This window comes from Myripristis murdjan, chromosome 24 (genome assembly GCF_902150065.1).
Source record: "Myripristis murdjan chromosome 24, fMyrMur1.1, whole genome shotgun sequence".
NCBI classification, from domain to species: domain Eukaryota; kingdom Metazoa; phylum Chordata; class Actinopteri; order Holocentriformes; family Holocentridae; genus Myripristis; species Myripristis murdjan.
This window is the reverse complement of record NC_044003.1, coordinates 30,582,093-30,609,000: the sequence shown is the minus strand read 5'-3', so window position 1 is coordinate 30,609,000 and position 26,908 is coordinate 30,582,093. Positions and strand designations below refer to the sequence as shown.

At 40.8% G+C, this 26,908-nt stretch overlaps 1 protein-coding gene across 5 annotated transcripts in view; it reads right to left on the bottom strand.

Annotated features, from left to right (window-relative positions):
* daam1b (dishevelled associated activator of morphogenesis 1b) overlaps positions 1 to 26,908 on the bottom strand; it is a 68,289-nt gene that overhangs the window by 13,595 nt on the left and 27,786 nt on the right. For 4 of the 5 annotated variants that reach the window (XM_030046760.1, XM_030046764.1, XM_030046762.1 and 1 more), the window contains exons 2-11: positions 17,310 to 17,597; positions 13,877 to 13,966; positions 5,828 to 5,899; positions 4,591 to 4,685; positions 3,645 to 3,978; positions 2,961 to 3,071; positions 2,742 to 2,845; positions 1,718 to 1,784; positions 1,491 to 1,608; positions 193 to 331 (exon numbers count right to left, since the gene is read on the bottom strand). In XM_030046760.1, coding sequence (XP_029902620.1) covers positions 193 to 331; positions 1,491 to 1,608; positions 1,718 to 1,784; positions 2,742 to 2,845; positions 2,961 to 3,071; positions 3,645 to 3,978; positions 4,591 to 4,685; positions 5,828 to 5,899; positions 13,877 to 13,966; positions 17,310 to 17,492 — 1,313 coding nt within the window. In that variant the 5' untranslated portion in view covers positions 17,493 to 17,597. Of the gene's footprint in view, positions 1 to 192; positions 332 to 1,490; positions 1,609 to 1,717; positions 1,785 to 2,741; positions 2,846 to 2,960; positions 3,072 to 3,644; positions 3,979 to 4,590; positions 4,686 to 5,827; positions 5,900 to 13,876; positions 13,967 to 17,309; positions 17,598 to 26,908 lie in introns of those variants that run through there. The other variant, XM_030046763.1, reaches the window with a different exon arrangement.

Genomic DNA, 26,908 nt, shown 5'->3' with positions numbered 1-26,908 from the left:
CACTGACTCATGAGGCAATAGACAGCTAATTCTTTGAACTCAGAGGGGTAGATAATTTTGAGCGACATTGTTGAGCATATGGTTTTCAACTTGTTCAACATTTTTCAGTCTGGCAGGCGAGAAAGGGCAAGTAATCTGTCTTGTTTACTACTTGATCTCTTGCTCTGTTCAAGAGGAATTCAAAGGACTCACATCCGGACAACGTTCTTCACGTTAAAATTCTCCAGTGGCGTGACGTCGGGGTCGTGACCTTTGTCATTCTGCAAGACCATCTGCTGGACTATCCGGTCCAACAGCAGCCAGTACTGCACCGTGTTGCCGCTTCTCTTGTCTGAAGAGAGAAATTGAGAAATGGAAGGACAAAGACAGGGCGGAGTGGTTTGGGCTCCCATTAGCTTGCTGGTCTCAAGTGGTTTTTGTTCCCCACAATGTGGTTGACAAGGGATTTGTCTCAGTATCTGTGACACTGCTCATCAGATTTTGATGAATCTTCAGTGAATGATGCCTCTCACCACTACTTTCTAGGATGTTCTGAATTGTATTGTTTAACCAAAGGGGACTGCTATAACTACAGGTCAAAACAACATGACAACAAATGACATGCTATTCATTTTTTAGTTTGTAGCATCCTGCTAAGTCACATAAAGACTCTGCAGTTGGGCAGCTTCCCAATATTATTCAAAATATGAGGATAGTTGAAAATATTCAATTCACTGTATTTGCTACAGTGATACCAGTTACATTCCACGTTCTATTAAAATACCACATGATGTTGTGCATAACAGTGCCACTAGTAGTTGTGTTCAGACCACTAATTATGCTCTGAATCCCGGAGGAAATTAACTGCGGGTGGCACCACATTAAACAGCCCTCTGAGGCGAAGGTAAAGAGAAGGGAAAAACAAACCTTGTGCCAAAGGAAAGACAGCTGATTTGGCCCAGCAAATTACCCTCTGCAAAATGTTCAGAGCCACACATACATTGTCTTCCTCTGCCTCTGAGTAAGCACTCAGTATGCAGGGAATGTACTTATCCAGGTTCCACACTGCTAAATCTTAACAAGGTCAACATGCTTTCCTTTTTGTCAAGGAACCTGAGGGCATAGTAGCATTAATGTGGCTGTTTTTACTTGTTTTGTTGAATTTGTGTATTAAGACCACTTGGTTGGAGCCCCGTTCTCTTGGGTAAGTTTATACTTCCCCTGACCTATTTATGTCACATTTGAAGAGCTTGCTTTAAGGTTGTCACATTCTAAGCTTGTTTACCCATGTCTGTAACACTATTAATAATTTTCCCATATTTAACACCATAAAGATATGGAGCAGTAAGGTGTGAAAGAACATGCTTGAATGAAGGTTGTGAACCACAATCAGGTGTTGCCACTGAATGACAGGCATCATAAAAGCCTGGAGGCAGTGTTATGATAAGAAAAAGACGACATCACCCAACCCTAATCCAGGCACACACATACAGACACATAAAAACACTTACGTGGCATGAGGAGGCAGTGATGCAGGACAGACATAAAGTGCGGGTATGCATCAGTGTGGTTCATCTTCTTGCGGATGAGATCAAAAACTTGGGTGGCACTTTTGGTGTCAATATGCACCTGGAACAGAGTGAGTCAGACAGCCATCCCGTCAATCACTGGGGAAAAAACAGTTACCAGTAACAACAAGTATAAGAGTAAGATGAGGAAACAATTTGTCTCTCCTTACCGACTCAAAACGTCTTGACAGAGCAAGCTCATCCTCATTCCGCAGCATTTCAAAGTAGTCTAAATGCCTGAGTATGACAGGTTAGAAGAAAATGATTAATGATTCAGAACATTAAAGAGACCCACTTATCATATCAGCAGACTGGAGAATTTGATAATATGGATCACTTTATTTCACCTCTCACAAAACTCTATTTTAGGAGGGGAATACCCATCAGGTAAACAGGATGTGCTAAAAGTTGAGCTCATCTAATAAACTTATACACACACTTATACACTTGTCCAATGACTTTTCACATATATCCCATTTAATAAACCATACTAATAATATAACTGACAATTGGGATACTGATTTTAGGACAGTTCTGTCTGTATTTCTGAAATAAATAAAAAAAAATAAAATAAAAATAAAGAAATAAATAAAAATAATAAAAAATAAGTGAGAGTGTCTTACCTCCTAACATGATGTCATTCAAGTGAAATTTAAAAAAAAAAAAGCCTTAAGACCACCAAGTTCTAATTTTATTTTAAAGGAAAATTTCACTCTTACACACATCAGCACTGTTTAACAACAGGGACTGCTGAGACAACATTGTGTCTCTGGTGCCGTTTTGTTGTTTCAGGGTGTTATTCTGTTTTTTCTTTAGGAAACTGGCCTAATACAATGCACACAGAGAGCAGAGTGGCTGCAATAGAGAAAAAAATGAGCTTTCCCTCTTCTGTGCTGCATTTCTCATTTCTGCATTTCTGTTGCAAATTGGTTGAGTCTACAAAGAAGCCCTTTTATTTTTAGGTGACACTAAAACCTGACAACTAATGCTTATTTTTCAGATCTTTGATATATATATTTTTTTTAACAAAACACGATTATAGCTGTTGATTAACCGTTAGGTAGTTTGCCAAAGAATAACAAAAATACACCATCAAAAAGCAAAATGTACTAGAAAAGCAATGTAAATTGCCAGCTCAAGGTTTTAAATAGTTTTTTAGGCTGCACTTTTCCTTTAAATTGAGATAATACTTACCTGTCTAACGTGGAGTTCTCATGAGAACGTAGCTTATCGATCACAGGTTGAATCCCCAGCATCAGAAACTCGTATCGGAGGTGGATGCGGAATTCCAAACTGGCCTAAAAGAAGGACAGCAAGTGATTGTGGAGTGTCTGTAAAGTGAGCAGCCAAACTGACAATGTGCCCTTCTAGTGTCAAAGGAAATAATAAGACTATCTAATGCATGCAGTTCACCTCTCCAGCGCCTTGACTCAGCACAGCGTTGATAAAGGACATGATGGCCGTCTTCAGGCTGACTTCATCTCTGTACCGCCCTGTGCTCCGGTCCAAATCGTTTAGAAGTGTCTGAGGAGGGACAAATTATATGAAGTGTTGAAATTATATGAAGGAACAGTTTAACAGTCACCCAAAACAGAAAAGAAGATATTTTTCCACATACCCCTAGTGCAAGTTTACCCATCCAGATACTTTCTGTGTGTGATGTCACAAGGTAACCTGACTCCCAGTAACTCAATACGGTGGGGCTACAGGGGTAATCATTTGTGGAGCTCAAACCATCAAAACTTTACATGTGAAAAATGCAACAGTGACAGCTCTTTCCAAAAACAGTGATACAAATACTTGACATAATGCACAGCCGTTGGAGTGAAGAGTTTAGGTGAGAATTATTTCCTGCTGAAGAACGCAGACAAACTGTGTCTATCCATTGCCAAGGAGGAATGAGTTTAGGGTAAAAAGATACAGTTTGCTGTTTCTGTTGAGCTCTGGGTGGACAGATTGCACTAGGGGTAAATGGGAAAATATCTTTTTTTATATTTTAGGTGTACTGTTCCTTTAAAGATCAAGGCACTGTTGCTCACTATATGTGAGAGTATAAATCTTCTGTTCTCTTTGTACTCGGCTCTTGCTCCCACACACCTGGAAGCGAGTCCTCTCACAGGCGAAGCGCTGATAGTGCAGCATGGCTTCTAGGATTTTTTTGTGCCCGCCTGGCACCAGGCACACAGCGCCCATGATCTCCAGCACTGCCACCTTAGTCTTGATGTTCTCTGTGGCCAGGCTCTGGGCGATGATATTGATGCTCTCAGAATGAGAGAGTACATGGGCGCGGCCCTGGGAATTGTTCATCAGGGCCTTGATGCAGCCGATCAGGGACGTGTGAATCTGTGATTCTGTTGTCTCATAGTCCATGCTCTTCAGAAAGTTGAGGATACAGGTTAAACCGTCCAGGTCGATGAAACGTGTCACAAACCTGACAAAAGTGAGAGCAAAGAGGGGGTCATCTTCGTTCAGTCACAACTCAATCTTAATCATCCTGGCAAAACAAAAAAGGACACTAAAATGTACAGCTTTCTCGACAGATTACACGACAGCTATAAAGCACAAATGTTGTGCCACAATGCTCTAGTATACCATGCCTATTTGTAATATGTGTGTTTATGTGTGTATGTGTATCCACAGGCTCAGTGATGTCTTCTCTGATGGGTTCACCTCAATTTGTGTGTACTGTGACTGAAGGCTCTTCAGTAAATGTTGTCAGTAACTGAAGATTTGTATTTGAAATGCATTGACAAGTTCTAAGTTCCCTAAAATGTAAAGGAGATGTTTTTCTGAAAAAAAAAATCCTTAACCAAAAAATGCAATTGTCTTCTTGAGTTTAAAAGACTTTTAAGAGTACAATTCCACTGTGTAGAGAGGGATAAAAAAAAGCTGCAGACCAAGGTAAAAGGAAATTACATAAAAGGAGATGAGATATGACATAGATACATCAAGAGAAGAGAAAAGGGCAGTGAGGTGATGAAAGGAGAAGAAAGAGGAAGAAAGAGAGTAGACTGGAGCTGAGGATCTTTCTGGATGTTTGTACCTCATAGGTTGTGTCCGCAGAGCAGTCTTCAGACTCTCTATGGTCTTGTTCCTTTCCTCTTCATCTTCTTTCTCCAGAGCAAGAAGAGTCTTTCTCTGTTCAACAAAAGATAAAAAACAATTAAGACCTAAGTCTGTATTTCATCTTTCCACCTTGGCATTTACAGTCTCATGGGGATCCAAAGAGAAAGAAGTGAGCAGCCTACCTTGGCATATCTTGCTCTATTTTTCTGAGATATTATTTTGACTGACTATGCTTTATAATCTGTACCTAGCTCGTCATAAATCGTACAGGTAAGAAGAAGTCAGGTACTAACTTTTGTTCTTACATTAGGATGTCACGATCACACACATGAACGCACGATCACAAACCCTAACAATGAATAAATAATACCAATAATAAGGCCATCCTTTTCTTATTTCAGTAAGGGTGTACAAGCCACACGAGAGTCCACTTGATTCCTAGAATTGTTGTAACATATTAAGCTCTAGAACAAAGAACCATAACAAAATCTTGACCCTTAGCTACTGTCACTGTAATAATACAATAAACAAAAAAAAAAAAAAAACAACAGCCATGGATTAATTTGATAATATGTACATAAAGAATCTGTGTAATCAACATTTTATCACTGAGGCTAGTGTTAGTTTTGTGTGAGAGTCTAAGATAAACCACCGGTTCAGAGAGCTCTGTGCATCTAATAGTTAAATATGAAGTACTGGTGTAACAATAAACAAGACTGACCAAAAGATATTTTACAAATGTCCAACTTGCACAATACGTTCTTTAAAGGCCTCATTAAGCAAACACAGAGTGCAGTTTAATAAATGCAATAAAAACACAGACATGCAGACCGGATTTGTTTAAACGCTAAATTAAATAAATAAATTTAAATAACAGCCCTATGCCAGCAGCAAAATGTGCAAAGCATATTTTTTGGAGGCGATGAACGTTGACGAGTCCAAAAGCTTGTTGTACTAAATGAATCCATGCCACAGAGAAAACTTACATCTTTAAAACATTTGGATTTCTAAAGTAGATTTTTTTTGTAGTGTTTGTGGGGCTTACTATCTAAGAGAAAAACACTGAAACCACTTTTGTTTTTTGATTATTACAACACAACTGTGGATTGTCATTACATTACATACATTTTGTTTTGGTTTGTTTTTTTTTTAACCAAAACTTCCTTCTCACAGCCTCAAGTTATAAAAGGAAATCTGTTCATGGTATTACTTACAGCTGCCATTGAATTGAGCTGATCAATGTAGTACTCTGGCCAACTCGTTGCACTTTTGTTTTCCTCTTGTTCCTGGAAAAAAAAAAGATAATGCCTCAATTAAAAATCAAACATCACTACAATCACTGAAATAGCTGCAACCAAGATGGTGTGCAATGATGTGGCTAGGTACTGTTTCATTAAAGATTGTTTGTTTCAAAAACAAGAAGGCTTGAAATCACACATTGGTGTAAGAGAGTTAGAAATTAATTTTCTTGATTAATGACGTGGTTATGAAAAACAACACTGGGAGTGACCTGATTCAAATAGGATAATGTTGCATAAGAATGTATCATGCTGCACTTTAGAGAGTCACATTAGGGAGCATTATTTTTAAATATATTATAGCATGTTACATGTTGCAGTACTTGAAATGTGTAACTACAAAGTTGCTGGTGGACTTTATATTAACTCAAGTGTATCATTTTTCCACTCATTAGCACTGAAAGACATAAAAGCATATAAACACAAATAAACAGAGAGGGAACAGCAGGTCTGGAACATAAATAGCTAAAAACAAAAAATGGAGCAGGAACCCAAAGAACTAGGGCGGCACAGATAGGCAGCCTATTTTATCTTCCAACACTTCACTGAACACACAAGTTGCGGGAGGTGGTGAGAAGTCCAAAAGTCTGCAATGGCTCTACATGAGCACAGCACAGAAGCTTGAGAAAATCTTGCGAGATTAGCAAATGCATGTTAAAACTGTGGATTAAGGACATGGCTTAATCTATGCCGAACTAAATCCACTAACAGGCTGATTTTTAACACAGGCAAAAATATATAGAGGACATTTTTTAATTTTGATCGACTTTTATTATTGAATTGTTCTTTTTAAGTCGAGGAGAACACTGAGGAGAAAATTAAGTGACCCTGAACTTGGCTCATACATGAAGGCCCCCGGCTTTCATTTAAACGCTTGCTCCATTAAGCCCTACCGAGCTGTGACCATCAAAAACTAATTGGGTGGCAGTTAATAAAGCAGCTTGCAGAGACTTGGCTGGTTTAACAGAGGCTGTGGGTCTTGGCCGGTCTTCAGGGATCGTGCAGTGACAGGAAGGCGAGATCCCGCTGTTTGACCCACAGATGGTGCCAACTTGACCAGGCAGTGACTGGAAGTTCAGTCCATTAAAAGAATGGACCTAAAATGGGTCTGTTTCCTTTCAGATTTCAAAGGGTTCATCATTCATCCAGGATGTTCAAGATGCTCAAACATCCTAATTTCTTCAGATATCTTAGGGGTCATGATGAGAGTAAACTTGGGAGTCTACTTGAGGAATTTTTTTTTCCACATCTGAAGAGGCAGAGATCAAAGATGTGAGACATGGGAGGATCAAAGGACATAGGGATGCAAGAACCAATCCTCTGCTATTTAGAGATAAGGGGAGGATTTGTTTGAACGAGAAATCAAGTTCCAGGGTGGTTCTGTTAAAAATAAAGATGATTAATACAATACAGTTTTTTTTAATCATATCTGAAATTTAACAGCATGAAGCCTCTGCTAACAAAAGTCAGTAACTGTGCTTCTTGGCAAATGACGTAGCATGAGAGAGGAAAGAGTAGACAAGAAACAGGAAGATTGATTGTCTCCAGCATGATTTCATCAACTCAGGTGGTGGCCAAAACAAACAGCTAAGCTTTGCAATGACTGACTTATCTCCTCTCAGCCCAGCCGGACTCCTGATGGATATATTTGCCAAAAAACTACTGGCAAAGACAGCACCTTCATTACTTGCCTGGGCGCCCCAATAATGACCTCACCTTCCTACTTATGGTCCCTCTGCCTCTCATACAAAAGCTGCACCTGTGGAAGGGAAGCTTTCCTGTTTGCTTTGGACAGCTGTACACTTCCCTTGCGTCCCTCTCCATAAGCACACACCCTTCCTCTCTGAGCTCAGAGGGTGAGTTTGAGAAACCCTGTGGGAGCCATGCCAAGCGCCTCTGTAGCTGCCTGGGTCGTGGCCAGAGCCTGCTGCCGACTCAGCATTACTGATGCAGCACCGTCGCCACCCCCTCCCCCTGCAGGCCGACGCCGCACATAAAGTTCTGGTTGAACTGATCCTCCTTCAGCTCAGCACCAACAGCATTTACAGTGAAACAATCCCCATGATCTCTGGTCAAGAAAACTTTTACTTTGACAGAGGCATGGCAGCATTTGGGGGGTTATTTTCAATATGCCTGGTGAGGATACTTTGAGCCCCTAAACTATTCCTAGTTAGCCCACTAATTGGGACACAGTAGGAAGAGGAGCATAAACTGTGCTGTTTATGTTTCTATCTATCATCTCTTTGGCCAGTCCAAACTGGCCAGCAGTTCGAACTGGCCATATACATGTCTTCTGTAGCATTCACACCCCTTCCACTAAATCATGGCTAAAATTGGAAATTATTTGGACTGAGGAGTTATTTATTTCAGACAACAGAGGGATTCGCTACCTTTTACAGTGGAGCAATTAAAAAAAAAAAACAATACAAGAGTGCATTTTCAACATGAACTACAGCCAAAAAAAAATAGCACTAATCTTCAACAAAGCCTTCATAATGCAGTACCCTGATAATTTTTCTGGTCAAATCCAGAGGTTAAGTACACATTAGGGCCACTGTTTCTGAATTTATTTGCAAAGATGTCAAACATCATGGCAACAAGTCAATCACAATATGTAGTCATAGTTGTAAGGAGCAGGGAGTATACACAGTATGGCTAGAGAGGGATGAGGTCAGCAGTGACAGAAGATGTGGAATTCTTTGCGTGCAATTCTCACCTCCCTGGGCTTTGTTTGAGAACACTATTTTCATTTCTCTTGCTCAGCTAAGATCAAATGGACACTCTTCAAATTACCTTTAAGTGCTAGACAAAAGGTGCATAATCCATCATTTCAGCTTATAAAACCATTTAGTACTGGCATTGGTCTACGTGTTTAAAATATGCCTGCACATGAGTTTCTGCAGCTCTGAATTGATAATAGTAATAATAATAGTAAAATGCCTTTCTGCAGCTGTGTTTTCTGAGGACTTTTAACTTGAAGCAATAAATCACTTCGGGATCCATCCTCTTCACCAAATCCCACTACTCTTCACCCTGAGTTTATGACCGGATGAAGGAAGAAATTTATGAAATCTGAAATGCCTGTCTGCATATTAGTCAAGGCAGGATATCCTACACACTCATACCTATGTCCTTGGGAAGCTCTGCTCTTAAAAATGCAAGGGCACGGTCAGTGCTGGCTGGGAAGCTAAATGAATGCTGAACTTCTAAACTAGAGCAGAAATGGATGTTTTCCTGAATGGTTAAAGAATGTAAAGGGATAGGAAGACCTACTAACATTTGGCTGAAGGATATTTTATCCTGAATAAGAGCTTAAACAAAAATGCTTTCGTGGGACAAGATACTGTATAAATCGAAAAACCACATAACAGACAAGAAAACCCCCTATGAGAAGCATTAAGTCCAAGCTGAAATTCACCAAGCTTGTTTTTTAATCTAATGAAGACAATAATGCACCCACAGAGACAAGAAAATTATGATTTACGTGCATTCTTGGGAGTTTGTGGGGATATGCTGGTATGCAGGTCAGCAATACTTGCAGTATACATACACACATATATACATGTATATATACATGTATGTATCTGTGTGTGTGTGTGTGTGTGTGTGTGTGTATGTGTGTGTGTATGTGTGTGTGTGTGTGTACAGTATTGTGCAAATGTTTTAGGCAGGTGTAAAAAAAATGCTGCAAAGTAAGAATGCTTTCAAAAATAGAAAAATAGAGTCAAGAAAAAAAATAGAGAAAAAAGTGTTGAGAGTTTATTTTTATCAATCAACAAAATGCAAAGTGAATGAACAGAAAAGAAAGCTAAATCAAATCAATATTTGGTGTAACCACCCTTTGCCTTCAAAACAGCATCAATTCTTCTAGGTACACGTGCACAAAGTGAGGGATTTCGTAGGATTATAGTCAGGTGTATAATTAACCATTTATACCAAACGGGTGATAATGATCATCATTTTCATATGAAGGTTGAAACACAGTCATTAACTGAAACAGAAACAGCTGTGTAGGAGGTCTAAAACTGGGTAAAGAACAGCCAACCTCTGCTACAAAGGTGAGGTTGTGGAAGACAGTTTCATTGGCAACGCTGAAGACCGTCAGTCTACGCAGTGGTCGGCCAAGGAAACTTAGCGAAGTAGATGAGAGACACATCATGCTTACTTCCCTTTGAAATCAGAGAACATCCAGCAGTGTCATCAACTCAGAACTGGCAGAAACCAGTGGGACCCAGGTACACCCATCTACTGTTTGAGAAGTTGGACCAGAAGCGGTCTTCATAGAGGAATTATGGCCAAAAAGCCATATATCCAACGTGGAAACAAGGCCAAGCGACTCAACTATGCATGAAAACAAAAGCATGGTGGAGGTTCCTTGCAGGTTTGGGGCTGCATTTCAGCAAATGGAGTTGGGGATTTGGTCAGGAGTAATGGTGTCCTCAATGCTGAGAAATACATGGCAGATTTGCTCTATCATGCAATATCATCAGGGAGCCATCTGATTGGCTCCAAGTTTATTCTGCAGCAGGCAACAACCTCACATATAGCGCCAATGTCATTAAGAACTATCTTCAGCATAAAGAAGAACAAGGAGTCCTGGAGGGGATGGTATAGCCACCAAAGAGCCCTGACTTTAGTTGGCGGCAGAGGGGATGATGATGAGGAGGATGTTCTTGTTGGAACTTAAATCATGCTGTAAAGGCTAAGACCTTGAGAGAGACCAGCGAACAGCTATGGTTGAGGAGAGACGTAAGTATTACAGTACGTGTTGGCCTGTATATTGGTTTGTTCAGCATTTTGGTAGAGTGGCGTGCTGGCATGTTTGTTAGCAGTATGTCTGCCCGAATACTGTTAATAGCTGGTTTGCTGGTATACTGATTTGTTAGCATGTTGACAGATCATATTTTTCTTGAAGCATTGCAAGTAAGAATAAATAAAACACTATTTATTTGGTGAACTGCAGAGGAAGGTTTTAGATAGGAATATGGTATGTTATGGTTGGTAAACTGAACCTTAATTAACATCATTAGTAACACCTGTGTTTACCTGCACATCAAAATGGTGGCTGTGAAAAAGGTCTATAGTAAATTTAGAGGTGATATTCCTGTGACCAAGGTATGGGCTTCTAACTAATTACATTTTGTTTAGTACTGATAGCAGGTAAGGATGGTCTGGTTCTGGGATGCTAGGAATCACTGTTGATTCTTCTCTGGAGGTCTTGTGGGACACATCAAAACACACCCCAGTGACATAACGATGCTTGCATCCTCAATGATATAACATTTATATAAGGTAGCTAGTGAAAGGTGCTATCTGTCTAATGGTCCTTCGCTTTAACATGGCATGGCCACTTGTAGGTTAGTATGTCATTTGTTTAACATCTGACCTGGCTTTTCATTTCCTTATCAAAAACAAGCTGTCACAAACCAAAGGATTATGATGTGCATAAAATACAATTTCCGGTTAGGGTTCCGGTTAAATCTGTTTTCACAACCTGTTCATACACAGAAACATACAGATAACCACATTGCAGCAAAGAGATAGCACATATAGGCTACATGAATCACACACACAGAGAAGTCTGGCTCTATACTGGATCAGCAAGGCAGTTTGTTTAGTGCTGCTATGGCAGAAGGGATAAAACGTCTGCCAAAGCAAGCTCTCCTCCATTTCAAAGTCCTGCATCTATGGCCCGATGGCAGTAGTATGAACTATGGATTGAGGGGGGTGATCTGTGTCATTCACTACTGTGAATCAACGTGTGATGGCTCACTGTCATTCATGTCTGAGAGGTTGGGTGTAGGGGAGTGGATGATTTAGGAGGCAGCATATGTGATCCTGGTAAGTTTGTTTTTGTTGGAGATGATCAGCATGGTATAGAAACAGGGGTAACAGTACAGCTGGTTGGATTGGATGATGCTTTTGAAAAGTAACAACAGGAAGTGAGGGGAAACAAAGTGCTCTGAGCTTGCAGATGATTTGGAGTCTCAGTTGGGATCGTTTATGGATATCAGTGACATGTTGATCAAAGCTGAATTTATTGTCAAAAATGAGTCTAGGATATTTGAAGTTGTTGAACTGTTATACTGTCTTGCCGTGGATGAAGGTGGGGTTCAGGGTGTGTTTGATGTGTTAATGACCAGTTCTTTCATCCACACTCAGTTGGAGGTAGTTGTCAGTGCACTAATTCTATGAAATGAGAAATGGGAGTATTGATAGGCTGTGATAGAGATGCTATCATTCAGTACTCCCAGTATAGTAGTGTCAGGGTATTTATAGTGTGGTGATGGGTGAAGTTGCTGATGCAGTTGTTTGTGTCGAGTATAAAGAAAAGGACTGACAACACACTGATAACACTGTGGTGTTGGTGATAATGCTTAATGATGTTACTGTGCCTATTCTTACAGCCTGTGATCTTGTTGCTAATGAAGCAGTGGATGAGGAGTGGAGGGAGGTTGAGGTGAGTTTCTTGATCATCTGGTGGCATTGAGTTGTATTGAAGGTGGAGTTGAAGTCTAATAGCAATACATCTAAGTTGCCAGTTGAGTCCAAATGTTGGGGGAGGGAGTGGAAAATGTCATGCCACAGCATCCTCTGTCCCCCATTTGGCCCTGTAGGCAAACCAATATGGGTCCAGCTGTGATCTAACAGCTGGTAGGATGGTGTGCAGGATCAGTTTTTCCAGGCATTTCATGGCTATTTGGGTGACTGTGAATGGTCGGTAGTGGTTGGGTTCACAGGGGTAAGGTTTCTTGGATACTGGTATAATGGTGGTTGTTTTTCAGAGGGTGGGAACTGATATGCTGTCCTATAGGATTCCTAGAAGATGGAGCAGAGGAAGGGGGAGAGCTCGATGGAGCAGATCCTGTCGAACAACCCCATTGTGAAAGGGGGGTATGTGGAATCGTGAGAAGGGAGGGCACTAAACAGCTCCTCACAGGCAGCAGAGTGACTGTGGATGCCAAACCATGTGTAGAAGCTGTTGAGTGTCGGCAAAAGTGGTAGGGTCTGTGACTGTGGAATGATCTTGAATTGATTCATAACAAGTTAGTGTTCTTCTACTTTATGAAAGGCTTGTTTTGTGGTCATATTTCTGAAGTCCTGCTCCAATCTGTCCTTATAATTGAGCTGTCTGTTAATTGTTATAAGGGAAGCCCAGTCCCTGTGCTAGGATGCCTTTTGCTTTTCTTTCAGGATGTGCTTAGTATAGGAGGTGATACGGGGCTTGGACTTTTCTAAAAGTTATTGTGCGTAAGGTGGTGGTGATGCAGAGCTTGATATAGACAGTGACAACTGGTTCTCTGTAATCCAGAACTCCTTAAAAACATCCCAGTCTGTGCATGCCAGTGAGCCTTGTAATTGTGTGATGGCATCCTCCAACCATTGGGTGGCGCAGTGGATTGGAGGCTTGATTTGTTTCAGCTCCAATTTGTAGTGTGGAAGCAGGAAGACAACATTACGGTATGAAAAGCTGAGTGGAGGATGTACCTGGGTGCTGATCACATTGGTAATGTTGCCATAACAGACCAAAGTCCAGAATGTTATCTTTCCTTGTAGGAATATCCACATACTGGTGGAAAGAGGGCAGAACGTTATCATCACCCACAATTCACCCTGGGGCGTCAGGATATTTAGCCAGCATGGAGCTAGTGCTCTCTCGCTATTGGTCTTTGCTCATCTCAACAACAATCACACTCAAACTCAAATGCATAGTTCAAGACAAAACAGCACCAAACATCTGTGATCTAAGCAGACAATAAAGACCCTTCTCTGTTTTAGAAAACACACACAGTTTTGGTATCAACAGATCAGTATAGGAGGAGATTGTGCAAACTAAGTTGACAGCTGTGCTATTTGTTAATATTATTCACTAAAAGCAGCCAGTCAGTAGTAAATGGGTGAGGAGGCTGATTTTGGGTTTTGATATTCTGTACTGTGGAACTTACAGATAGGACAATCTCTTACCTTCTTTTTGCTGCAGTAGATCTGCCATTTCTTCTCCGCAGGTAGGGCAAACATGGCTTCCCTGTGTTTCTCTGTGAGGTCAAGCTCATCCTGCATAGTGGAGGGAAAAAAGCAGAATCTTGTTGAGGAAGGAAGGAGTGGGTGAAGAGGAAAAAATCAAAATCCACAATGCTTTGCTGATGCCTGGATGAACAAGAAAATATTTACTGCTCAAATACTTAGTAAAGAGGAAATCATGCAGAGATAACAGAAATAATAACTCAACCAGTACAGACAAACAACAGTCAATATAAAAACATTATGCTGTATATTTAAATCTATTTTGCTTTTCCCAAAACAAGACAAAACAATATTCCAGGAGTCATTGCATCAGAGCTCCTCACTCTCTTCCTAGTTATAGATGTTTGCAGTCTCCTCACAAACAGTTGAGACATCACTGAGTGCGCTCATCATAAATTATCAGATGTCTGCAAGACTTTAGACATATGAGTAATGGGGAAAAGACAAGGCGTGGCCTCTCAACCCGACATGTGGTAACAAACATCTGGAAACAACATGTGTCACAATGTATAACAGATATTTTACAGAGGCACACTAAGGGTGCTGTTGGGAACCACATGACTGAATACCGGGGAACATTTGGACATTTTGAGGAGATCTGCATACAACACTGAACACACATCAGCGTGGCATCAGCAGGTTTGGATCTGAACTGCCACTGGCCATGAACCTAAACCTTAGATTTTACAGGGTTAGCTGTAGTTATACATAGTTTTCAATATGATTTGTCCCTGACCAGACTGTGCTGAAATAAAGACCACTTCCAAGAATACTCTAACAGTATTTAATTTACAGCCATGGATAGTTTCCAACAACAGATATGACGCACAGCTATAGAATCTTAGGCATTAGCCACCACATAATTAATGGTAGCAGTCTGATGAAAGCTCAGTGTTCAAGAGACCAATGATTATTCTGTAACACATTTCTGTTTTAGTCCTCCTGGGTCCAATCTGAAAAGATGTTCAGTTAAATGAGTGTCATGTGAAATAGATGGTGAAAGCCATGAGAGGGCCTTTATTCAATTAGACTTGAAGGATAAGGATACGTACTCTGTGAGCAAAACAGGCTTCAGTGTTTCTTAACTTCCACCATTTAAGATAAAAACAGGATTAAATCGGTGCTTTCCTGCACCAACAATGCCTTTAGCCAACCAATAACATTATTATTCCCGACCAGTTGACTAATCAGAAAAAGTTCAATCTAAGGACACTGCGTTATCATGTGCATCTGAAACTCATGGAGGATGGGCAGGAATACATTTATGAAATATTAAGAAAAATTTTAAAAGCTATCGCTTTACACTGAATTCAAATCAACTGTCTAATATGATGGACGTTTTCCTTGCTAATTTTATTTTCTTTTAAATTGACCTTTGTTTTTTCTATATGTTTAATGCATGTAATTGTGCTAATAATAAAACACCAGCAACAACAACTGTTCTTTGCCTGAATGGTTTGGTCTGCTTGAAAAAACTGCTTTAACAAAATACATTTCGCCCAAAACTACAAATTCTGACCAAACATTCACTCAACCTACCATGCTGCTGCTATTCAATGACAACCAGCCAATAAGACAAAGCTTTGTGATTGAGGTCGACCTGACTCCTGCATCGGGTTGTGTAGGCTACACATGGGTAACAAATGATCATCAGACAGGTGGATTTATAGTCTTTAGAAGTGGCAGGTTGAATGCACATATTTGGGTTGGTAAACCATTCCTTATATAATGATTCACATCTCAATTGTTTTTAGGGTTGCTTCAATACAAGAAGAAAAACAAAATGCTAGATATCCTAAATACTGGAATGCATTTTCAGGATGTCCTCACAATCTCATCACATTTTCTTAATTCACTCATCTGTGAGCAGGATGGAAGAATTGATGGACCGGACATGCCAACTGACAATCACTGCACTAGAAGATTTTAAATGCTTTACATCACAAAAAAAATCAGTTTGATTATCAAATAGTGACAGTCTCTTTGAATAAGCGAGGTGTAAAAAGAAACATAATACTTGCTTACACAGGTTTGAGGAAATCAACCACTGTTGATGAGAATCTCAAACTCAAAGGTTGGGTTTAATTGACTGTAACAGAACAGATGGCTACAACACATTCCACTGGCCGAGTGTTTTTCATGTAAACTCGCTCCGATTATGCACGCACTTGGGACTTTTATTGAGTTAAGAGGAAAGCACGTGGCTGCTTTCTTTTTGTAAACAGAGCAACTGAAAGCCTCCTTGTCGTCACACTCAACTTAATCAATTATGTCTTGATAAAAGGCGCTTGACAAAAACATGCAATTAGCAGCCCGATGAGGCCAAGACATGGGAACTCTGAATGAGATCTATTGATGTGCAAAAATGTCATGCCTAGATTACTATGGCAACCAACAGGAGAGGAAAACAGGGCAGGAGGGGGAAGAGACTGGGACAAATTAAGAGTGACACTAAGACAGAAAAAGAATACCATGTTGGCCCCTTACAGCAACACAGAGAAAATCAAGGAAGTGAGAGGATTTGTATTAATCCTTGAAACTGTTACAGCTATGGCCAACAATCTGTTAAGAATCACATTTAGTTTAGTTTTATAAAATGTTACATATCTCATTGCAAAATGAGAGAAGTATGCTGTTTACAAGAATACAAATATTTAAAGCCTTTTGTATATTCATGCCATTTGCACACTTGGTAGAAAAGTCACTGTTCAGTTTCAGTAACATTTGGAATTGCCCTAAGTTCAGATCAGTCTTGTATGTTTGTTAACATGTTTTCACACTGAGACAGTGTAGCCAACTATGTCTATAGGTGTGTATGTGTTATGAAGTTATGACTTTGCCCAATTAGTCTGTTAGCAGGATATCTCAAAAAGTTATGAACAAATTTCCACTGAACTTTGCAGAATGATTGGTCGAGAAAGAAATGACTTACTCTTTATATCAACTGGCCAATGACTGGTTAATATGGTGGGTGTGGCTTCTCACAAAAAAGAGAGCAAAAACAAAGTAACTTTTGCACAGATTTGTGCAACACATCAAACTATGTGTGCTTTTCAGCAGACATGAGAAGAGACAAGTCCTCCTCAGATTATACAGCTGTAAAGAATCATTATTTAAGTTAGCAACTAATAATTTGAAATAATGATTTTGCATTTGAAGAGTCTCACTGTAAGCTGGTAAATGAGAGAAATAGGAAACAGATCTCATGAATTCTAGAGAACTCATGAGCACAATAACATACAGTAAGTTTCCTCCAGTCAGAATTAGAACATACAACTAGAAAACATGAAATGAGAAGCTGATTACTTATTGGAGGCTTAAAACCACTCTAGTCTGAATCTGCCCAACAAAAATGAACATGATGATGCCTTACCACCAACTCGGAGAACATGCCATCCAGCTCATCGTACCCTGGCATGGGCAGTGCCGGTTCCATGACCTGCAGGGCAAAGTCCTCCCGCAGCCTGTAGGTGATCTCTGGGTGATCATTGCCGTTGAAACAGCAGAAGATGAAGGAGAGGCCGCTGCGGCCGCCGCCGCGTTTCCGGGGTGCCATGGCTATGCGATAGGTCTGGCTGATCAGGGCAGGGAGGGTAGGAGGCTCCTCCTGGGCCTCTTTGCAGCCTCCTCCACCTCAGACTTCGGCCTCCGTCAGAGAGCACTGCACACACAGCAATGGGATAGAGGTTTTATTATGCACAAGAATCCAAACTGCATGCAATGTGAGTATGTCGCGAGCACTCTCCCTCTGTGCCTAAGCCCTCTAATCATGCAAAAATATTCATTAGTTAAGTTCTCATTATTAAACAGATTCAAAACTTTGAAATTAACATTTATTTAATATTTTAATATGATTTATTATTATTTAATATTTATTTAATGTGATGGATATTAAGTTAAATAAATATTACGATATTCCTATCTGAAAATCACTGAACACAAAAACTAACAAATAATTTTAATCGTCTTATACAAAACCCAACACCCCATGGCAGTAGTCTGAGGGCAAAATGACTCAACCATTCAATCCTTAATGGAATTGTTACTTATTAATAGCCAGGCAACACAAACCCTATCTAGGCTAAGGGTTTGCCACAGTTATAATTAAACCCTCTGCCCTTGACAATGGTTAATGATGCAAGGGAATATGAGGGGAAAAGGCACCACGTCTGTGAGAGCACGCGCAGACAGATTTAATTATACAGTTTACAGAGGCGTTGTTGTTTGACATGGAGACCACAATTCCCTTGGATTAGTGTATTCAGACCTTTTCACTTGCACGTACTTCCCACTCACCATCGCCTATTCTCTGAATAATGTACAAGTACTGATTATTGGGGGCTACTTAAAATGGAAGTATTTGTGAAGGTATTTTTTGTCATTTTTGAGATGTGGTGTTCAAATGATAACTGAGATTTACACAATATGGATTGAGTAATGGAGCCCATTTAAACACACTATGCCTCAAACACGTATTACACGATACTAAGACTCCTTCCCTCTCATCACACAAATGGACTACAAGACTTTGGACAAGACCATGTTTGCCTTGTTCCCTTTAGCAACAGTTTTTTGCCTATTGTCATAGAGGAAATGTGTGTAACCCAAGTCTTGTTTTCTTGGACTATAGCCCCAACTGCCCTGCCTCTCCATCATAGATAACCTTAACCATCCAGAGGGCTCAGCTGTCATAAATGTACAGCATTACTGGAGTTAGTTGAGAACAGTTGTCCTGCTGTGGAAAAAATCCAATCAGCTCAACTGCATCAACATTTAAGTTTCTCTCCTAATCCTTAAGGGAAGCTTTCATTTGGGGGGGGGGGTTGTTTCTTTAATGTAATAGCCCTATTTTCATGTTATCATAGGGTATTTTGACCCAAGTGTGGTCAGAGAGCAGATGAAATTGTACAGGGAATGTTTGGTTCTCTGGTTACAGCTATTCAAACATTAACAAAGTACAATCTGTTTTGTTGGTAAAACTGAAATGCAATTCCACATGCAGTATGGTGTTCAAAAACTGATAAGGTACATATGGAGCATGTGAGACAAGACAGACCTCCAATCTGTCTACACAAAATAAAAAGCAAGGTTCGATCAGTGGTCATGCACATACACCTATACACACACACACACACACACACACACACACACAATGTAAGAAAATGCAATGCAGTGTGGGATGTCAGACCTGCTGGATACCCTCCAAGGACGACAAATGGGGAAAAAGGCAGAATATCTCTCTGCCATCTGCTATAGCTGAGGTAAATAAAGACATAGTGTTCAGATATCCACAAGGATACTGGTGTTGCAAATATAGTTCTGCAGCCTCCCACACAGATGGCCAAAGCTCTGCAATGCCAAGTTTCTTACCACAGAGGCTGTGCTGACCTGCAGGAATTTCTGGCTGACTTTCCTTGGTGACCAGCAGCCCACTTAACGTAACCATGTTCACTTGACCTTTTCTGATGATTTTCTACAAGTCAGAGGCTTTGGCGCCAGACACCATGCATCACGCTGCACATGATGCCTTTACTCTTGTCAGGTCATGGCCTTCACTGCAACTGAAGATCACGGGTCACTATTCAGTGCCAGCAAAACTGCACTGGGACCTTGTCTAGAGAAGCAGAAACCTTTTGTCCCCTTTGGGTCTAAAAGTAATGGCCCTCTGTTAAGCTTAGTGGGCTGATGCAATAGACCACAACTAAGTTAAACATTGTGGCAAAGCATTTCCAAGCAGCCTGATTCTCCAGTCAAAAAAGGATGGGAACCTAAATTAAATGATAAGGGACCATTTTTGTGTTTTATCCAAATACTGCTTGGCAGTATTTGAAACAACACATCAAATAACACATCACAGAAGACGTCACACCAACATCACGTGACACCTCTGATGAAGGCTGCAGAAGCAAGGTAGCCGAAACTTGTCAGGTACAAACAATTCACCTTACAGGCCTTTATAAAAGAAAAACTGTGGTTAGTATTTGAAACAATCACATCTGATGCCATTTTGCCCCTGTTTTGGTCACTCTTTTGACTCACCTGTTCGGTGGTTGTACTTTTCAAACTTCAATAATGCCAAAATGCTGACCTGTGGCTTTTATCAAATGCTATGAAGTCCTGAAATCAGTCCAATACTTTGTGTATTTCTTTGTTAAAATTGGATGGTTTTCTTTAGCCTTAAACAGCTTTATTTGAATTACCACTACCAGCAAATAATGAGAGGTCAAAGGAAGCAAATCCATCTTCCTATACTGCTACAGTTTCATCTCGGCAGTGATCAGAGTTTTCCCTACCAACTTAGGTGCAGCACCTAAGAGTTTTTGCACAGTGCCCGAGTTGATGGAACAGGAAATATGGGTTTTTACTATGCAGCACTCAAGCTAAATTCTGTTTACTACCTAATAAAAACGTTTTGCCTGCCAGACTGTGGCTGCACAGCCTCCAAGACAGACCCTCACACAAATACAACCGAGTCAAATATGAATTTGCACATTATAAAAAGAACAGGTTTGCTATGTGACCATTTTGATTGCAGTCTCGTAGTTCTGCCTTCACTCATGTTCCAGAAACTCTCAGCCAGGTCAGCTCTGGCTTCAGACTTAGCTTAGTGATCAAAGTGAAGCCGCTGACACACACATGCATCTCTCTCTCTCTCTCTCTCTCTCTCTCTCTCTCTGTCTCTCTCTCTCTCTGAAATGCCACTGAAAATAAAAAAAAGCCTTTGAAGATGACATTGTAAGACCATCATTGGTTGGACAACCATTTCATTTTCGAAAGCAAAACAATTTCAAGCATAAAGATAAGAAAGGATTTTTAAATCATTTGAATCATTTGTCTCATTTCTCTATGGGTGCCAAGAATCATCAATAATGTATTCTAGTCAAGCCAGACACTGTACCAACATAAGCAATATGTTGTGAGTGTAAAAGCTTATGTTATGGTGTGTGTCCTGCAAGGTGCCTGAGGGCCAACGGCCACACGTGGGATAAAGTACACAGCAGCTACCTCTTACTAACACAATGAATAGTGTTTATTTTGACACATCCCTGACTTTTCCAAATAGACTACTAGCGGCCTCGGCAGCAGCTGCTTGGCTTCACAACCACCATCTATTCTATCATGAAGGGAAGAAACGTTTCAAAGCCCTCTTTGACCATATTAGTCCACAACAATGTGCCCATCTTTTCCATTAGCTAAAGCAAGCTGTAAACTTTGTTTAAACTTTTGAGCTGAATTGGGACAGTGCTGGTCCTAGTCCAGCAGCAGGAACATGTGGATGGGCCACAGCTTGGCCACATGGGGAGGTGTAGAGAACAACCAGAGAGGGGAAAAAGACGGGAGAATGTTGAAGTTATTATCATGCAGACTATTATACGCGGAACTTAAATCGAGAAGAACGGCTTTTCCAATTTCAAATCAACATACCTGTATGGTTGGAGAGGTGGCCATTTTTATGTGCATTGTTGGTAGTGTGATAGTTTTGCAGTGAGGACCAAAACAGTGAAAAGACATCTAGTCTTTAAGCTTATGTCTGTCAGCTGTTTAAAGTTAAGAAAGATGTTTCTTCTCCACTCAAGTTCGGCTTAGCTAGGACAGTTTGTAGCATTTAAAGTGATAGTCCTGGAGGAACAGATAGGAGAAGCACAATCTTGCTAATGTTAAGCAAACCTTGTGTAACACATTAGGACAAATTAAATTGTTCACAATTCTTTAAGTAGGCTGATTTCTGCTTTCAGGTTACAGTCACAGTACAACATATCTGCACACTTTTAGCCCTTCTGACTTGTTACCATGGCAAACTCTAATCACCATTTCATTCTATATCAGCCAAATGACCAAGGCAAATGGAGCAATGACTACTCTACCCCATATGAGTTCTGTGCTAGTACCCCTTTTACACTGTTCCAAAATTCCACTACGATCCTGGACGTGAGCTCAGTGTTACTGGATAGGCCCAACATTTTAGTCCCACCTTCTTTTGAGCCCTGCAACAGTCCCAGGTAGGCTAATTATCAACTTTAGCTCCAATCAAGGTGTAAACGGGTCAGCTGCTCATTTGTGACCAATACAGGTGCAGATACCAATAAATCACCATCCTCTGGACTGGACTCTGACTTGTGTTCATAGTGTACTTATAATGAGACCACCTCAGTAGGATGTCAAAGACTGTGACACCAGTTAACCTGGAGGTGAAACATTCAGCCCAGGAGTTCTGCTAACATAAGTGGTGTCACCTGCTGTTTTTTAAGCAGACAGTTAAGGGTAAAAAACTGTAGAACCCGTTTCCTTTCTCTAAAAGTGGTATAGTTGCTGTGGCGCCTTTGTTTTGTGCAGTAATTTTACAAATCTGTGAGACATGACGTTGGCCCCTGTAAGACGGTCAAGGTTTCCAGCATAGCAGAGGCCTGTCAGAACAGGAGGGAGGACATTCCACTCATAGCCTGATGAGCCTTGTGACCCTCAACACCTTCCATACAACACCTTCCACCATCATCTCCTCTCACTGTACAGGAGCAACAATGACCTTGTTCACAAACAAGGAAACCATTTCAAGCAGTCACACTGCTGTCTGAGCACAGAAAGCTATGAATGCCAATAGTTTAACGAGTGCTTGTTTATGAATATAATCTGTTTATAAGAATGATTTGACTTCATGTTAAAACAGAACTTTCCAGACAATCAAAAGGAATGTTTTTACCAAATAAAAATATGATCCCTATCCAGATCTGGGTTTACAGTTACAGTCTTGATTGTTGTGTTGGAGAAACACAATTCCTCTTGTGGGCTGATGCTTACAGTACAAATTCATTTCATTTCACTCATTCATTCATTCACATAGATCCAATAATTAAACCCGCCCACCCATACACCAACAAACACTTCCCCCTTTGTCTCCAGGAGGTCTTTATCCTTGGATGGCTTCGTTGTTTTCTTGACCATGTGGTTGAGCTGGTGACCTGGCGTGATTCCAAACTGTAAGAAGAATCCTAGTGTTTGTAAAGTGAGTGGGAGCCAGTGCATGGTGCGGAGGACCTCTGCCATAAACCTGCTGGTCTGTCAGGTCTCCAGTCCACTGGAGGAAAGGCAGGAGTCCAGGAGAGCATCTTAAACTAAACAGATGCTCACGTTCTTAAACATGTGTGAGGAAAGAATGAAGAACAGAGGGCAGTGATTCAAAGATGACCCGGCACTTTTCATCCAGCTGTCTCCTCACAGCTTTTCCAAGAACTTTTCTCCTTATTTTTTCCCTTGAATTTTGTTTTGACTTACCCTTTTCCTAATCTCCTCAGCATGCTCTTCTGTTTGTGTTTACTGCAAGACTAAAATTATTTGCTGAATGGTGTTTCAGTATGGACACTGATGAAACTGAACACAAGAAATAGTGTGGGAAAGGTGATACAAATGCCATTCCAACAATGCTCTTACTTCCCAATCCACTCCTGGGCAAGGCACTTAACCCTAACAGCTAAAAAATGACCAGCGCAACCTCATGGATGTATGTCTACCCTGAGAGTATTGGTATCTAAGTCACAAACACAAGATATAGTGAGTTTCTGGTCCATGCTGAGTAAAGGAGGTCATACTAGGCCAACATACAGCTAATTATTCTTGCTATCAGAAAGAAAATATGGACATGGACAAGCAAAATGACCCCTTAAAATCTAGTGCAAATGTCAAAATGCCTGCAGAATTACTGCTGTAACCAGTATGTAGCTTTATGTTTAATTTGCAGATGTTAATAGGTCAGCTTGTAGCTGATGTTAATAACCCAACACATGCTTGACTTGGAGCAGGAATTTAACCTTGGAGAGAGTACACAGTGGACAGTAGTGTATTAAAACCAGATGTGTGAAATACCTTCTTCTGCACCAGCTGGCATCCCTCAGCAGCTTCGAGCACTGAAATGCACTTTAAATTTTTGATATCCACAGCTAGAAGAGCAGCTGAATCTATCGAGCTTACAAATGTCAGACAGGACAGCTGAACAGCTCTCCCTTGTTTCTGTTTGAAAAATAATACTACAGCAAAAGACAATGAAGAAAAATCTTTGAATAAGACTGGACTGGACTGGACTGACAATCTATTTAATATGCTGAGTGTTAGGCAGCAGGGTGGCCTAATTGTTAGACCTCAGCCTTACACTCAGGATCATGCACTGTTTCATGAATCATCTGCTATAATGAAAGTTTTCAAGTCACTGAATTTCCACCAGATCAACAGACATGGTTCTGTCCGACTGTGACCTCTCATCTTTCTGTGGATGGGCAAATGAAAATGAAAACTGAATCAATTAAGTATTATGTTATGATTATTATTCTTATATTGTCATTCTTCTAGCCTTAAGGCCGGATTATGGTTCTGCGAACGTGAAGCTTACGGGGGGTGTGCGAAGCTTACGGGGGTTGTGTGACCGCTGCAGAGCCTTGGACCTCCGAAAAACTGTAAGTACGCGGACCCCACGTAGTCCCCACGCAGGCCCCCCACAGATAACAAGAACTATGATTGGTCCGCCGAACTATGTTATTTCTGGCATTTCGCCCCTCCGGCGTCATGTCCTGTTGTTGTGCCAGCAGTGCCATTTTTAAAAGAACTGCTGTTGTGATCGCATCTCGACTCGTCGATTGATTTCAAATTGTTTGGAAAGTTTGGATGTCTTCTATTTGGATAACAACTGCTGCTCCTTTTAAAAATGGCGCTGCTGGCACAACAACAGGAAGAGCAGCGACCATACGTCACAGGGTCTACGTAGGTCTGCAGGAAAAAAAAAAAACAACGTGCCCCATAGCATTTTGGCGGAGAAATGCTTAGTGTATTACGCAGAGGCATACAGGGCACACACCATCTGCATGGCAACTACGTGCGTGTTGCGTCGAGTGTCCGCAGAACCATAATCCGGCCTTTAGACACTCAATAATGAATTTACCACATTTTTTTCTTGTTTCACATCATCAGCTGATTGAAAACCTAATCAGTCATTCTCTTGAAGTGGCTTTACTGGTGTCTTCAATGTATCAAAAAACAGAGTACATGAACAAAGGTTCATTGACTGCTGGGGCTTTTGCACTCTCCCAAACACAGTATAGCTGCAGCTGCACTGTATAACAGGAGTGCCAGAAAGGCATTTGGTTGTAAAGAAGTTTAATCTTCTTTTCTGGTTTAGGATATGGGCAGGATCAGTCTTCAGATTTAATGATCATGCCACCAATTCATATTTTATGGCTCATATTTGTAGATTAAGCCCACTTTGCCAGGAGAGCTGTTTTTTGCTCTCAGCCCCACTGTCTCTCACATTTACAAATGTTTCTGTCAGAATGACACAAAAAAAACCCATCATACATCATGTAAAAAGTATTCAGATGCTGTTTGGTTTGGAGATGGTGCTTTCTCAGCTGTGCTAGACTAATTGTGAAGCACAAATGATTTGCATTGGTAGGCTTACAGGAAAACCATGTGACTGCAGGAGCCCTTAATCAGTCAGTGGCTACATTTTTTTCACACAGAGTGCATGTTTAACTTTTAAAGTCAAACAAGCAGCATTAGCCTTCTTGAACATTTAAATTAGGCTACACATATGCAGACTGTTGCTGATGTTCCTTCTTCCAAGTTGGAACTTCCTACTATGGAGATGAATTAAAGAATGAATGATGAATGAACAAATTAAAAGAATAGACTGTCTTCTTCATAATTCCAACTTGGAGTTCAAACCTAACTGGCATTGCTTTCCAATAAAGGAAGTCAGATTTATCCTTCTTTCGAGTTGAATGGAAAGCTCCAACAGTCTAACCATGAGTATCTTGTAACAGGGAACACTGGAGAATGCTTCTTAAAATCTACTTAGCTACCACTATGTCATAATTCTGAAAAACAGAATTGTAATTAATCAGCAATTAGGGCTGACAAGATTCCAAGCAGAACTTTAAAAAATTGATTACTGAAAATCCTTGATTTCAATTCTCTGCCTCAAACCTTCATTTCATCTGAAGAAGTCTATACAGCAGGCTGTGGAATAATTACTGTGACACAATCATGATTTGACTGTGTGAGTAGTGGGATAGAGGAAGGGAGAGAAGACATAAGCACAGAGCAAGAAGAGGCAGGCTCACCTAGAACACAGCAGAGAGTGTGTAAACTTTGACACCTATAGTGGCTACAATCAGTGTGTTCCACCACCAAGCATTGAGCACGTTTACATGCACACCTTATTCCTGTATTAACCGGAATATTCGCAATATTCCGGTTGCGCACGTGTCATGTAAACACGCACCGAACCCGATTAAGGTCATATTCCGGTTGGAGAGAATTCCGAATAAGCTCCCTGGAATATTCCTGTTCCAACCGGAATATTGGGGCATGTAACCACCTTAGTCGGAAAACTCCCCGAACCGGAATATTCAGTCACGACTGCGCATGCTCGACTCACAAGGACTTCTGTGGCGTCTTCGTTGCTATGGTTACCTGCAAGCGGGGAAAACGGCAGGGCGAACAGCAGCAAGAGCCAGGAGACTGCAGTCCACCTTCAGCTAATGAAAGACTTAAATATCACGGAGGATATCGATGGGAGAAAACATAGAAATAGCGACAGAAGAAGAAGAAAAAGTAGAAGAAGACGAGGAAGAAGACTTCTTCGTTTGTTTTTCCAGCAGACCAGACGCCTATACGCGTGCTGCTGCCCCCCGCGGCTGAGTGTCGCATTACGTCAGAGAGTGGAATACGCCGAAACACGGGGGCATGCCAAGTAACATGTAAACGGAATATTCCAGTTGCCGCGGCGCAGTTACCTTAACTGGAATATTGAGCCGAACCGGAATATGGTGTGCATGTAAACGTACTCATTGACTACAACAGAGTGTCTCTTCTCTTGCTGTTACTGTTAGTAATCAGTCACTGACTACGTTTACATGCACACCATATTCCGGGTCAATATTCCAGTTAAGGTAACTGCGCTGCGGCAACTGGAATATTCCGTTTACG